We start from the raw sequence: 13,636 nt of genomic DNA, 5'->3' as shown, positions 1-13,636 counted from the left end.
TCTCTGGCCGACTCGATCCGTACCGACGCGGATCCCATGTCAGGCACCGCGGGCCCCTGGCCGACTTAGGGGTCCTGGGTAATGCAAGAGGTCTCTTGGCTGACATCTGTGGATCCAGGCGATGTCTGCTGGGGAAATGTACCCCCAGGGAAGCGCTCTGTGGGGGCAGTTGGTCACGGATTGGGCAGGGGCTTACACTGACATAAAAGAAGCCCTTACCGGGGCAGTGTCCAATAATTGGCACAGTGTCTCCAGTTCGACTTACTGGGCCTCTGGTCGAAACGGGGCGGGTAACCTCCCGTTTGGTATTGGAGCCTCTGACTGACCAGGACCCTAACGCTGCTGTATTGTGAACGCGGACCCTTTCATCGCCATTTCTCACACCCGCTTTCATTGTCAGAGGGCCCAAACCAACGCAAGATACCCTATGACTTTCGGGGGCAAATGTGTCCCTGACCAACCGTGGCCCTTGCTAGCACGGGATAGGCACCCTGGTAGACACTGTGAGCCCCTGGTCGACACAGGGGGCCTTTTTTATCTGCCCCGCAGGTCCCAATCCATGCAAGAGGCTTTTAGTGACAAGTGGACCCCGGCCTTTTGCCTGTTTTTTATAGAGGCCATCCGGCTCGCCATTGACGCAAGGGGCCTCTAGCTGACATTTGAGGGCTCTGCCCTACGGACCGCAGTCAATCAATATTATGTCTAGCGGACCCTTTGGGCCCTTTGGGCTGTTCAGTTGGGCTTTCATAACCTAAGGGGTGAGAGGGGGTGGGGGATACGTGCCCACTGTGCTCCCTGACTGCACTTCTGCGTACATGTAAATACCTGTACTCGCTGTATGCCTTAAGCGTTATTTGTTTCTCATTTAATATCTGAAATGTTTTGCTTCCTTGAGGCTCCTTCGTATTTGGCATGCCTTGTCTTGCGCGCACTTTAGACATTGCATTGGAAGATCATAGCATATTTGAGTTGACCAGAAATGAAGATGGTGGTGCGCTCCCTTGCTGGATGCTGGGCCGGCCTAGCCGGCTCCGTCCGGTCCGGTCCGGTTCGGGCCGGTCTGGGGCGGTTTGTACCGCCGGCTCGGGTCACCTTGCCCGGCGCGTCACACCAGGACACAGTCCTGCGTGGCGCACGGTGATTGGTCCGTGACCACGTGACCCGTGTCAGGGTCAGGCCGCGGGGCCGCGGGGAGTGAGGCTGTCGGAGCGGAGCCGGGCGAGTGCGGGCGTTGCCGAGATGTCGGCCTCCAGCGGAGGGGAAGCTTTGAGTTAAATATATCGCAAGCCATACCTTGAGTCAATCTCGGCCAGGCTTACAGAATTGTCAGACAGTCCGAGAGATTCGCCATCGATCCAAGACGCTGACCAATGTATTACATTGAGTTATCGTGCCTGTTTTTAGGTCTGGTGATGCGCCATATAGGCTCATATCTATATATCGGTATTTTGATGCAGCCATTTGATTCGTTTCAAAGCTCCTCAGATATACTCCAAAACATCCCAATCTGTTCCAATGCGTTCTAATATTGAACGGAACCCGAATCCAATCCCACCTACCTATATGATTCCAACTTCAAAATGTTGCAAATTCTCAGCTCTAATACGACCTGTCGGGCTACGGCTTTGTTATGTTGCTAACGTTTATATTTGAGTCGACTCACCGAGTGCTTGGTTGACTTCTGGTTGACATGGTTGGTTGCCATCTGACTCCCAATCACAACAAAATGGCGAAGGAACCCACCCTGACCTGACTCGACAAAAATTCGCTGGTTCAGGTATCGATTCTGCACCCCCTCGCACGGGTGTCACTTTATAGACTTTTGGGCGGCTCATCCCCCAATGCTGGCTTGAGCCCCCCCCCCTCCCCCATGTTCCTCTGAGCTCTGAGCTCCAAATTCGCTGGTTCAGGTATCGATTCTGCACCCCCTCGCACGGGTGTCACTTTATAAACTTTTGGGCGGCTCATCCCCCAATGCTGGCTTGAGCCCCCCCCCCCCCATGCTCCTCTGAGCTCCCCCATTGCATATGGGCAAAGAGTGATTCACTGAGCCACATGAATACAGAACATTTATATAACTATTGGCGTACCAGAGAGCATGTACTTAACATATCACCTTTAGTGTCATGATAGGGATGTACCAAATGGTGTCCTGCGGGTACTTAACGTTTTTGCCGTACTTACTTTTTCATATTTTAAGCTAGCCTGCAAATGCTTGCTAACTCCTTTCTTAAATGACGACGCCTGCACTGGGTTAAAGAACAACTGACTACAATGTGCGGTAGCTTAAAAAATGCAGCGTAGCCCAGATAATAGTGAACGCATGACATTTAAAGCGTTTCACAAGAGACGGCTCACATTTATTTGAGGTTGGAGGTCATTCTTACGCAGGAAAGCGCTTTCAACCTACAACTTATTAAGCTGAGATTTTTAGTTTTGATATCGAGGACACCAATTCAAGTTATCCTAATCCGAGAGAAATAAGGTTTAGGGGGTAGGTCAGGTCAACCTTCACGGCTGAGCCCTACAACCGATTTCAAAAAGTGGCACCCCGCCCTCGGTGTCAGGCGTAAGTGTGCTGGGCATAACACTTTTGTGTTGTTACGTAAGAAAATGCCTATTCCATTTCGATAATATGCTGGATCAGTCAGATTGGTGCGAGCTTATGAGTGGGCACGGCACATCGAGTAATCATCATTTCGACAGACAGTTGAGTTGTCCTGCTAGTCTTATATAAGGCCTGCGACAAATAATTCCGTACGTAGCCTATGTTCAAAGGAGCCTGATATGTGCGTTCCCAGCGCCCCCCCCCCCCCCCTCCCTCAGGCACAGATTTTTCGTTTTTCACCACAGAGACCCCCGAAACGAAAGTTAAAAATCGGCGTGATGTGTGATGCACTAAGCCCTGAACTCCAACCTTGAAAGAATCCTGGCTGCGCCCCTGCCCGTGGCCGCGTGCTGCTGATGTTTGCTCGCTGACGAGTGCATGCTGCGCCGCAGGACACCGACACCGCTGATGCCCTGGTCCGGTTCAGCCCGCCCGGTGACGGGTACGCCGAAGAACTCTACGTACCCACCGCCTACCGGACGATGGACGAAACTCTAATGCCGGAGAGCGACCAGCCGCCGCCGCCGTTCGAGTGGACGTGGCCACCTGCCGACGACCAGCCGGCAGGTGCGCCGCGGTTCGCCGGGCGGGTGGGGCGGCCGCTCACGGAGTCGGTGCCAGGTCTAGCTGGGGGCCATGGCGGGCGCTTGGCACGGGTCGTCAGGCCATCTTACGCAGACGAGGTTTCAAATGCCAGGGGTCGGTTAGAGAGTAAAGCGGATGAGCATGGCGATTGGCGGCCGAGTGGTACATTATTTCCCGTACGCGACATTGAATTTGGGGGGGGGGGGGGCAGACGGTTCATGACTGCAGGTCCAAACAAGAAGTAGGGTTGCAGTCAGTGGATAACAAAATAAGTTCGTGGGATAACGGCTTGATGTTTGAATTTACTCCCATACCAAATTATTGTGGCTAAATCTGTAAGTTAACAAACAACGAACTAGGTGGCCATCAACGCAAAATACCTATAGGGAACAGGACTAACTAAAGCTCCATTCGGGAAACCGCATATTGTTACTCATGTATATACAGTATTTATACACTTATGCCGCCATTGCATGTAGCGTTGGCCACCTGAGGTCATTCCCAGACTGTAAACTATCTTCCTGTCCGTCGCAGACATCAACAACAACATATTCAACAGCGACTCATCCAGCGTCTTCTTCCCGACCGCCCTGAAGAGATCGTCGGCACCGCTGGAGGACAGCGCGCCGGCCTACATGCTGGCGCCGCCGACGCAGGCCAAGCTGGAACAGCTGGAGCAGCTGCTGCAGGACATGAACCGCGAGCTGCAGCTGTCCGAGGCCGAGCTTTCGGACGACCTGGAGCTGGTGGGCTCGCCGCCCGACTACGAGGACGCGCTGGACGAGCTGCAGCGGGCGGAGCAGGAGGACGACGAGTCCGGGCCGCGCTCGCCGGCCGAGCTGGTCATCGACTACGAGCCAGCCGAGTACGCCAACTACGCCAGCTACGCCGACTACTACGACGCCGACCCGATACCGCTGAGCGTGCGCTCGGACCCAGAGTTCCGGCGCGCGGAACGGCTGGACATCAAGAAGCCCGGCCCCTGGTTCGGCGTCAACAACTACGCCTTCGACTACGACTATGACGGGAAGGCGCCGCCCATGGAGGAAGTGAGTAGAACTAGCTTCTCCTCGCAGAAGGCGTAGCGGTGCTGGTCAGTCCAGCTGAACCCAAAGATGTGCGTGTGTGTGTGAGAGAGACATTCGGTAACTGTTGTATTATAATCGTATATTATAACCCTTAGGATACACCATAAAAATGTCCAACATTTTAGGGCAATGCTTATGATAAAGAGTGAACAAAATTAAACAAAGAATCGATTTCGCAATCCATGGGGCACAAAAGACAGAAGATGTACTAAATCTACCCAGTCTTTCTCCAGAGATACCAAATTAAACAACCCTTTATGCTCCCACATCCTTATTCCCAATACCGGGACTGCAGTACATTCTATGCGAAGGGCTGCTCGACACATAGACTAAGCCGAAGGGTCTCAATGACGCGCAACGAGTATCATATGGGAAGTACCAGTATCATTAGTGCAGTCATCCAATCTCCAACATCATAGCATTCGATACACGGCACCGCGCAAGGCTGCTCGAAGCAGAGACGCCTAGACCTAATGATCTCGATAACTCACCGAGCATAAGGCTAGACGCTAGCTTTCTGCATCGAATCCATGTTCAAAACATCGCTTAAGGAATGATTTCTAAACGTATGCCACATGATGCATGAAGCAGTAAAATGAATTGCGCCATCCTGCGTTTAAGGTCGGTAATCTTCAGTTCAACGAATTCCAGATCAGATGGTGCTGAAAGATTAGGAACTGAATGTATTTCACACTGCTATGAAGCGTGGCATTTGTTTATTGACTTTGAGCAGCAAGCAGCAGTAAACTTTCACTGCGGGTCGGTCACTTTCAATGCTTTTGTTATTTGAATAACCGCTTCGTACGACCGGCAAGTAAGGCTTAGGAGTGGTAACCTGTGCTGCCCATGTTGGTTATTGCTGTCCCAACAACCCATGTTGGTTATTGCTATCTGCGAGGATAGCACGATGCTCCCCGGTATCGTTTCTTTGCTGTCCAAAAGTGACGAGCCTCCTTGACGGCCATTTCAGGATATGGGGCCGCTACCGATGGAGCCGATGGAGTCACCCATGTCCCCACCACTGCCCGTGTCTCGGCACAAGTCTGCAGGTGAGTGCCCACCGATGGAGCCGATGGAGTCGCCCGTGTCCCCACCACTGCCCGTGTCCCGGCACAAGTCTGCAGGTGAGTGCCTACCGATGGAGCCGATGGAGTCACCCATGTCCCCACCACTGTCCGTGTCTCGTCACAAGTCTGCAGGTGAGTGCCTATTGATGGAGCCGATGAAGTCGCTCATGTCCCCACCACTGCCCGTGTCCCGGCACAAATCTGCAGGTGAGTGCTTACCGTTGGAGCCGATGGAGTCGCCCATGCTCCCACCGCTGCCCGTGTCCCGGCACAAGTCTGCAGGTGAGTGCCTACCGATGGAGCCGATGGAGTCGCCCACGTCCCCACCGCTGCCCCTGTCCCCGGCACGACTATGTGGGTGAATGTCCAGAGGTCAGGAGGTGGGTCACCGGCGCAGCACTGGCCCAGACCGCGTGTGGTTTTAAACTAAGCCGCCGTCTCCGCGGCCTCGGCTTCGGCGGCTGTACGCCCGTCTGGCGCTGGCAGCCGCCGACTCGGCAGCCCTAGACCGGCAGGCTTTCACGGCAGCGAGACAAGCGAGGTATGAGTGTCTTGGAAGAGTGGTGCTGAGCAGCGGGGTGGACTCAGGACTGGTATTTCATGGAAAATGCGTAGATTTGCTGCGTGATGGACACAGTTTAGATATATTGCATTGAACTTAACAAACACTCGCTTTGTGAGGCTTCTTAAGCCTACACGGAAACATCAGATGGCATCCAGATGCATGGCATTGCTACTGCTTCTTCACATTTCTCAAACACATCTCAATGCACATTGAAGCGCATACATATAATTGTGAGCTTATTGAGAGATTTTCAAGCTAATACACGGAAAGCAGAGTAATCATGAACCAAAGACGAAGCCATGGGAGCGGGAGACAACAGGAGGAGGGGGGGGGGGGGGGGGTCCCACTCCGCTCACTCCATCCCTCCTCACCTCACAATCAGCCGGGGACAGGCTTTTCAGGGGCAAAACCCATCCCTCAGAGCCCTTCCCATTGGCCCCAAGAATGCATCAGGTGCCCGAAGGTCTCTAGATTATTTTGCATGCGTAAAAATTAAACTAAAACCGATGAGGAAAGCGAATTGAGGGCGATGAGAGGAGTCGTGAGGCCACTCAGGCAGGGATTGCTGCTACTAAGAATAGAGGATGTGACAAAACCGCCCAGCGGGTGCTGTTCAACGGGAAACTTTATTAAGCCCCGACCTTTCCAGCCAAAGATGACTCAAAGATGGCTGCCAGCCAAAGTCGGTGAGGCAGCTGCCAGTGCCGCACTGGCCTTATTCGTTCCCAACCTACGCCCTGCGGTGACGGGTTTATCTGACATTCCCCTCCCCCTTCGACGAAGTCCTGTCTTCGCACCGGTCATGAACTATAGCTATTTTCTTCATTCCTATTAGGTGGATACCAAACGGTGGCTAATATCTAAATTATCATTCTATGCCCTGAAATGTGCTGCACTCCTCGCACGACCATATCAACTATGAAACGATGTGTCCATATCAACTATGAAACGAAACATTTGCATAAGTAGCACCAGGCTCCACTACCAGAGTTCGTTTGGTGGATAGGTGCATAGCAACTCTCGAGTGTGAGCCAGTTAGCAGAAGGCATCGACTCTATGTCGGCTGAAAGTAGAGTAGCGAGCCCGTCTGTCCTCCAACCAGTGGGGGCACTGGCCTGCGCTCGCCTACCAGTGGCTTGTGACGCACTGCATCAAGTATCACATGTGTGGAATGAACCTGACCTACGACCGACACTGCAGCCACCGACTGGGTGTGGGCCTGACTGATTGCGCTGCTACTGACACCACCCGGCATGAAAGCGGTCGGAGGGACTGCCGGTCCCAGTCGCGTCTCGACGCTGGCGCTGACACGACTGCATCCCATGTCGCCATCGCACGTGCCGTCCGCCGTGCGCCAAGAGGTGCTCGCCGCCTGCCGCGTGCCGAGAGGATGCCACCCGTCCCGCGTCAGACGTGGCGCGGCCGGCGCCGGCGGGGAGCGGGCGCCGCGTCCCTTAGTGAGCCGGCGCCGGCGAGGAGCGGGCACCGCGTCCCTTAGTAAGCCGGCGCCGGCGGGGAGCGGGCACCGCGTCCCTTAGTGAGCCGGCGCCGGCGAGGAGCGGGCGCCGCCTCCCTCAGCGAGCTGACGCCGGCGGGGAGTGGGCGTCGCGTTCGCCGGCGCGCCGCGCGTTCCGCTCGGTCGCGCCGCGTGGCGCCTCGTTATCGCGTCCTCTCGCCAGCCGAGGCCGGGCACGGTGCCTCCCAGACCTGGCTGACCGGTCGGTCGGCGCGGCCAGAAGCGAGTCGCGGCTGTGATTGGGCGCCTTCCGCCGCCGGGCGAGGCCGGTCGGAGAGCCGGGTGCGCCCGGTAATTGACTACGCCGAGCTCCGGCTCTTGTTACCCACGTGATTGCCCGCCGCCGAGCTGCTTATTTGCTCGCCTTTGTAGCCGGCGTTGTCATGGCCACGGGCGCAAACAGTGCAGAGAGCGGCGGCCGGCCGGCTCCGGCCACGCTCCGACCTGGCTCCGTCTCACACGCCACAACACTCCGAGGTCCCCAACGACGCGAGCACCGCGGGGCTCACGCCGCAGCAATGGGCCAAGACGGTCGAGCCGATCGCCTTTGCCCATTTCGCCCGCGCCGGGGAGTCAACTCTTCGCCCACGCGGTTGTGCCCCGTTGCCCCACAGTCAGACCTCCAGTGTCTCGCGGCAGTCCGATCGCGGGGCGTACATTCACCTTCGGAGGACACTGCCGGCTCCCTTGGGTAGTCATGCTGCGGGGACCGCAACTCCAGGTCATCGCTGGTGTTACCAAGAGTCACGCCAGACCAGCTACGAGCCTGATTTTGCGGGGCACAGCTGCTTTTTCCGAAGGTGGAAAGGAGCCTTGCATTATGGTGCACCCAGGTCTTCGCCCAGGCGAGCGAGCAGGTCCAAACACCGAGGTCGTCGCTGTTGTACGGGACCACGGTGGTTAAAAGTGTCCCTCGGAGAGAACTGCTATCTCTGTCTTCTATCCTGCGGCGGCAGAGAACTGCTATCCCATCCCAGGTTGCACCGGCAAACTTGGCTGGATGACGGAGACCTATTGGTTTGCCCCCAGCCTGTCGTCCATTAGTGTCACCGGTACGTTGGCTCATCACATCACACACACCGCCTGTACACATGCTATGTTTCGTCACCGGCCACCTGGTCCGTCTGGTGCGGTAACGGCCACGGTGACAGCCACGTTAACAACAAAAGTTTTTTATGCGTGCGGGGATGACGGCAAAGATTCGTGACGGACCGCGCCCAGATGGGCCCTTTGGAAACGAAGCGCGCTCGGAGCGGACTCAGGGAAGAGATCCCGGGGCCGACTTACGGCCTGCCCGGCTCGCCACCGCACCAGATCGGTGGATGGCGCAGAAACGACGGATGAAGTCCTCAGACAGACTCGCGTGAAGCCAGTCGATGTGAAACGGCTGCTTCGATAGGCAGAATGGATGGCACAGAAACGACGGATTAAGTCCCCAGACAGACTCGCGTGAAGCCAGTCGATGTAAAACGGCTGCTTCGATAGACAGAATCGGTATGATAAGATCATCGTTGCTATAGGTCTTATGACAATAGTCGACATGACAATAGGTCGACATGTTCTGGCGTTCTTGACGTACTGTCCAGCAACGTTTGTTATTCGGACAAATCTCCAATCTTGTCCGATGCTTATCAGAATTGTCAGCCTGTCTGACCTGATTGTCTACGCGTTTGTGATTGTTCTCATCCTGCATATCTCTTCCGCGCATTTTGTTTTGTTCGTCATCTCCTCTTGAAATGTATCTTATGTTGCCATGAATCCTTTTAAGATTCATTTCCGGCTCTATATAACCATCCTGTATCCCATTACAAACACCACCCGTTGTCACAAAATGTGCACAGGTAGGCGTCTATTGCATAATGTTCCAGAGGTACATTATTACCGCACAGATGCGCCCGTGATGTTTTGCTTCAGTAGCACGGAGCTGGTGCACGGGGCCGGCAGCGCGATGCCTCAGCTGCGCGAAAACAGGACACAGAGGCGTGCTATTCCCGCCACCCCAGCCTCGCAGAACTGTCACAAAGAGACGTCTGCTTCCCGCCGGCTCAGGCATACAGAGATGCCTTAACTGAACGGGCACACTGGTGCATCAAGGTGTCTTTCGCTCGTGCTTTTCAGATATGGCGGCTGTCTGCGCCACCTGTGTTGTAAAGAGCTCCAGTCTCCGCCCGTTGAGCTTTATGGCGTTGGCTCTGGGAGGCGTCCCTTCGTGTACCACATGTGCGTGGCACCATGGCGTGTGAGGGGACGAGCCGGAGGGGGGAGGGGGCGGAGAAAAGGTGGGGTTTTTGTGGCGCCGTCCTCGCCGCCGTAGCTCTGTCAGCCGTCAGTGGCGGGCACGGAGCGTGCGGCGGCGGCAGCTGGGCCAGTCTGCGCCGGGCGGGGGCGGCGACGGCGGTGCTCTGCCCGCCGGCTGGGCATGAAGCCGCGCCCGCGCCGCTGCGTCCCGACCGTGCGAGCATGCTGCCGGTCTGGCTGCATGCCCCGCTGCTGCTGCTGCTGCTGCTGCTGCTCGGGCATGACATCGGCCCGGCGCCGGTGGGCCGGCCCGCAGGTACGGACGGAGGCTGGGCGCCAGCCGGCGGACGGCGCCATCCGCCGCGCGGCGAGTGCTGACGTGGGCCGTCGTGTGACGCGTGACGTGCTGCGTGACATGCTCCGTGACGTGCTCTGCTGGTGCTGACGTGTGCGATTTGTAGCGGACAGCAGTAGTTCTTTCGAGCCGGCGATGGTCCGAGGGGAGCCTTTCGCCGACGTGATGCGCCGGGCTACTGCTTCGCCGTTCGGTGGCTATCTGCTACTTTTATAGATGCTCTGCTCACTCAAAATACTTGGCGCGGAGATCCGCATACTCTAATGAGGACTTAGTAAAAGGTCTCGCAAATCGTGGTTTTTTACTGGATCGTGCGCGCATAAAGCAGCCGGCGGTTTTTAATCCACCTCTGTTGGGGGAGGGGGGGGGGGGGGGGGGGGAGGAGGCGTTAAACGCCCTCGGTTCATTTCTAACATAGCTTTGGAACGATTGAGATCATCAATCTAAACTGCTCAGCAGCTGTCGAAACATGTTCAAGACGCCTTATTTTAAAAAAGCAGATGTAGTTAGGGCAGTCTACGCCAGGTCAAAATAGCGTGATAACACGGACCACAGTATATAGCCGTTTCGGCGTTTAAGTCTGTTCGATGTCAAAAAAGGTTCAGATATGTGGAATGCCTTTATACGGCTTCTTTAAAAGCTCAGACCATATTAGGTCACGCTACAATGGTGGCGAAAATTACTCTTTTGTATAAACAGTGGCCGCTAAACTTCCATTATATTTGGAGTGTGGCATTGCTTTATGATAGTGCCGGTCAACAGCTGGTGTCATTGGCCACACTAGGTCAGCTTAAGCCCAAGGTCATGCAGTCATGTCAAAATGACGTCACACAGTAAAAAGCTGAAAGCGTTGTATGCTCGAGCAGTATCATTCGAGACCACGGCTTGAGTCACACCACCTGTATCAAATTGGTGATGGCTCCATTCGGATATAGGCCAGTTTAGGTGAAGTCGGCTGAATGCACATAGTAAAGGCATAGACGCGGGTTATCCAAAGTCGCTCTCAATAGATGGAGGGTGGTAAATACATGCAAGTGTCGGCTTGAAACCTCAAATCGGCCTGAATGTTTTGTTGGCACACCCTGCTGGCGAAACATCTTCTTTCGTTGGTACGGCCATCCAGGTATAAGGCAAACGCTAATCATATCATCATTGTAAATCTTCATAATCCTAATCATTGTTATATCATCATCATAATCATCATCATATCATCATCATAATAATCATCGTTGTAAATCTTCCTTGTGTTGCTTGCATCTGCCGTGAAACAATTTGGGTTCAGAGATTTTTTCAGCTTGGACCCCACACGTTTGGGGTAACAGTCGTTTAAATCTCCCGTTTCCGACCATACCGGTACCATCACGCCTAAACACGCACCTACACACACAAAACACCGATTCACCTACAAAATGTTTAGAAACACAACAAGCGACGCGCTGCGTGAAATGCAAATGAAGCATTTACGAAAGCAAAGCAAGTATTGCTCTTGTAGAAAATAGTAGCCGCCGTTTTCCACGTGCTGTTGAAAGAATTAACCAACTTTTGGCGTTTGCGGTAAAACAGCATCACCTAACCCGGAACAACAAAAAACGTGCGTAGCCAGCGCCGCGTCATCGATTAACACCGTGCTACGTGCCGTTCACATGAGCTCAGCACCCGAAGCTCTAGGCACTATACGGTGTGAAACGTGGCATGATAGGCCACCGCTCAGGCCTGCGAGGCTTCTTTCGTGTACCCACCAAACACTGCTCAGCTGACGTGGACCTAGGGCAGCTGAGGCGGGTGTGTCCGGTCTCGCTCGCTCTGGAGGTGCCGCCCGTTTCGGGGGTGGTCAGGTAACACGCATGCAGTTCAGGGGTGTCCTCTACTGTCTGGGGAATGTGCAAATGTGCTAGGCAGTTGAGCTCTGGTTATGTGGTGATGTTCAGCCTGAGACACCTGTTTAGTAAGCAGCGTAAACGTTTGTATCGGTATTGGCTACTAAAAAGACATTGGTTTATTTGTTTGCTGTCCACGTTCCAAAACTGTAACCATAAAAAGTAGCCCCATCTATTCGTGATACAAGGTCTCCGAACGTAGCAACGGCAGAAAGAATAGGTCGAAGGAGAATTCGAGTTTGTGTAGCGTTACAGTCGACACCGCTGCTCCGCTTGATTACAGATGACACAAGAGTAAACAGCATTGCGATTCGCTATTGTCTTACTTCCCGTTGGACGACGCCTTGCCCTTTTGACCACATATAGTCCCTTCAGTTGCCGTTCATACGATGTTTGTCGGCCGCTGGTTCACAGGCTTTATCGGCACGGGCTACCGTCAAGCTTTTGTTGGCGTGTCGGAGATCAGAACTGCCGCGTCTTCATTCCGTTGTAGGATCAGAACTGCCGCGTCTTCATTCCGTTGTAGGATCAGAACTGCCGCGTCTTCATTCCGTTGTAGTCTCAGACGCGTCTGCGCGCTCGCGCGCAGGCCGTATCACCCACGGCGCCGAGTGTAGCGTGTGCCGTCGTCCACAGAGGACTTCTCCGTGGACAGTGTGGACAGCGAGTCGCAGCGTGTGGACGAGGTGGCGAAGGACGTCACCGTGGCCCCGGCGGCACAAACCGAGCCCACGGCGACAGATACCCCCCAGGTACGAACCGAAAGACTCCCGCGTCGCGCGCCGCGGTCATGGCACCGAACACCATGAACTAAATGCTTTGATTATTCGAACTCACCTACGGTGCTGGGATCGAAGTCTGAGTGTTCGACAGTTGGCTGACCTTTGTTGCTTGAAGCAAGTACCACGTGTTTTCCTCGGGCGAGAAACACGCCCGTCATAAATCAGTACCGCATTTGTGCTGCCACATATGCACCTGTGATAGTCTTATCGTCCATAGCGTGTTACGCTGCCACATGTAGCATGGCTGTATGCCCGAACGCATTATTCGCCGGCGAGACGGTAATTTCTTGCTGCTGTCACCTCATGTTGAGCGAATGTCACGCACAGACGTGCGTGGATGCTGCCACAATAGATTGGGCATACAGCCTGATCGGGTTGGAGAAAAGGCAGAGTTTCCGTCTTCGAGTGTCACGCCATCTGCTGGGACACTAGCACGAGAATCCGCCCCCGCTTTGTCCGCCCCAGCTGTGTCCTGGCCGTGGCATGACGCAGCTTCGCACAAACACGGCAACTCTTGCTGTGACATTACGGCACACTGTGACATGATGGCGCACTGTGACATGACGGCACACTGACACATCGGCACACTGACACAACGCCACGCTGTGACACGACGACACACCGTGACATGGCACACTGACACGACGCCACATTATGACACAACAGCACGCTGCATCATGACATTTTACCGCGGCGCGACTGCAACGCAACGACTCACGTGGACAGGCGCTGTTGTTACACTGTGACAAGTCACGACATTGTGACGCAATGGCCACCTTGACGCGGTGACGGCTTATCACAGGCGACTGAACAACGAAACAAGAAGTCCCTGACGAGCAAGTTCACGCGCTACCCGGACCCGAAGGACGCCATCGACACCACTTACACCTACCTGAAAGTGAAGGACTCGTAAGTATAGTCTGTGCTCCCGACAGGGGCTGACGTACAAGAGATG

General features: G+C 54.8%; 1 protein-coding gene across 1 annotated transcript in view; it reads left to right on the top strand.

Moving 5' to 3' along the window:
* The window catches only part of IA-2 (tyrosine phosphatase IA-2), a gene marked incomplete in the record, with an annotated part of 128,911 nt that overhangs the window by 42,344 nt on the left and 72,931 nt on the right, over window positions 1-13,636 (top strand). The window contains 5 exon segments of the mRNA XM_037212632.1: window positions 3,001-3,175; window positions 3,728-4,242; window positions 5,252-5,330; window positions 12,536-12,678; window positions 13,484-13,590. Of these exon segments, the coding sequence (XP_037068527.1) occupies window positions 3,001-3,175; window positions 3,728-4,242; window positions 5,252-5,330; window positions 12,536-12,678; window positions 13,484-13,590 (1,019 nt within the window).

This window comes from Pollicipes pollicipes, unplaced genomic scaffold, assembly GCF_011947565.3.
Source record: "Pollicipes pollicipes isolate AB1234 unplaced genomic scaffold, Ppol_2.1 Scaffold_3087;HRSCAF=3621_pilon_pilon_pilon, whole genome shotgun sequence".
NCBI lineage: Eukaryota > Metazoa > Arthropoda > Thecostraca > Pollicipedomorpha > Pollicipedidae > Pollicipes > Pollicipes pollicipes.
This window is presented reverse-complemented; position numbering and strand designations above follow the sequence as displayed.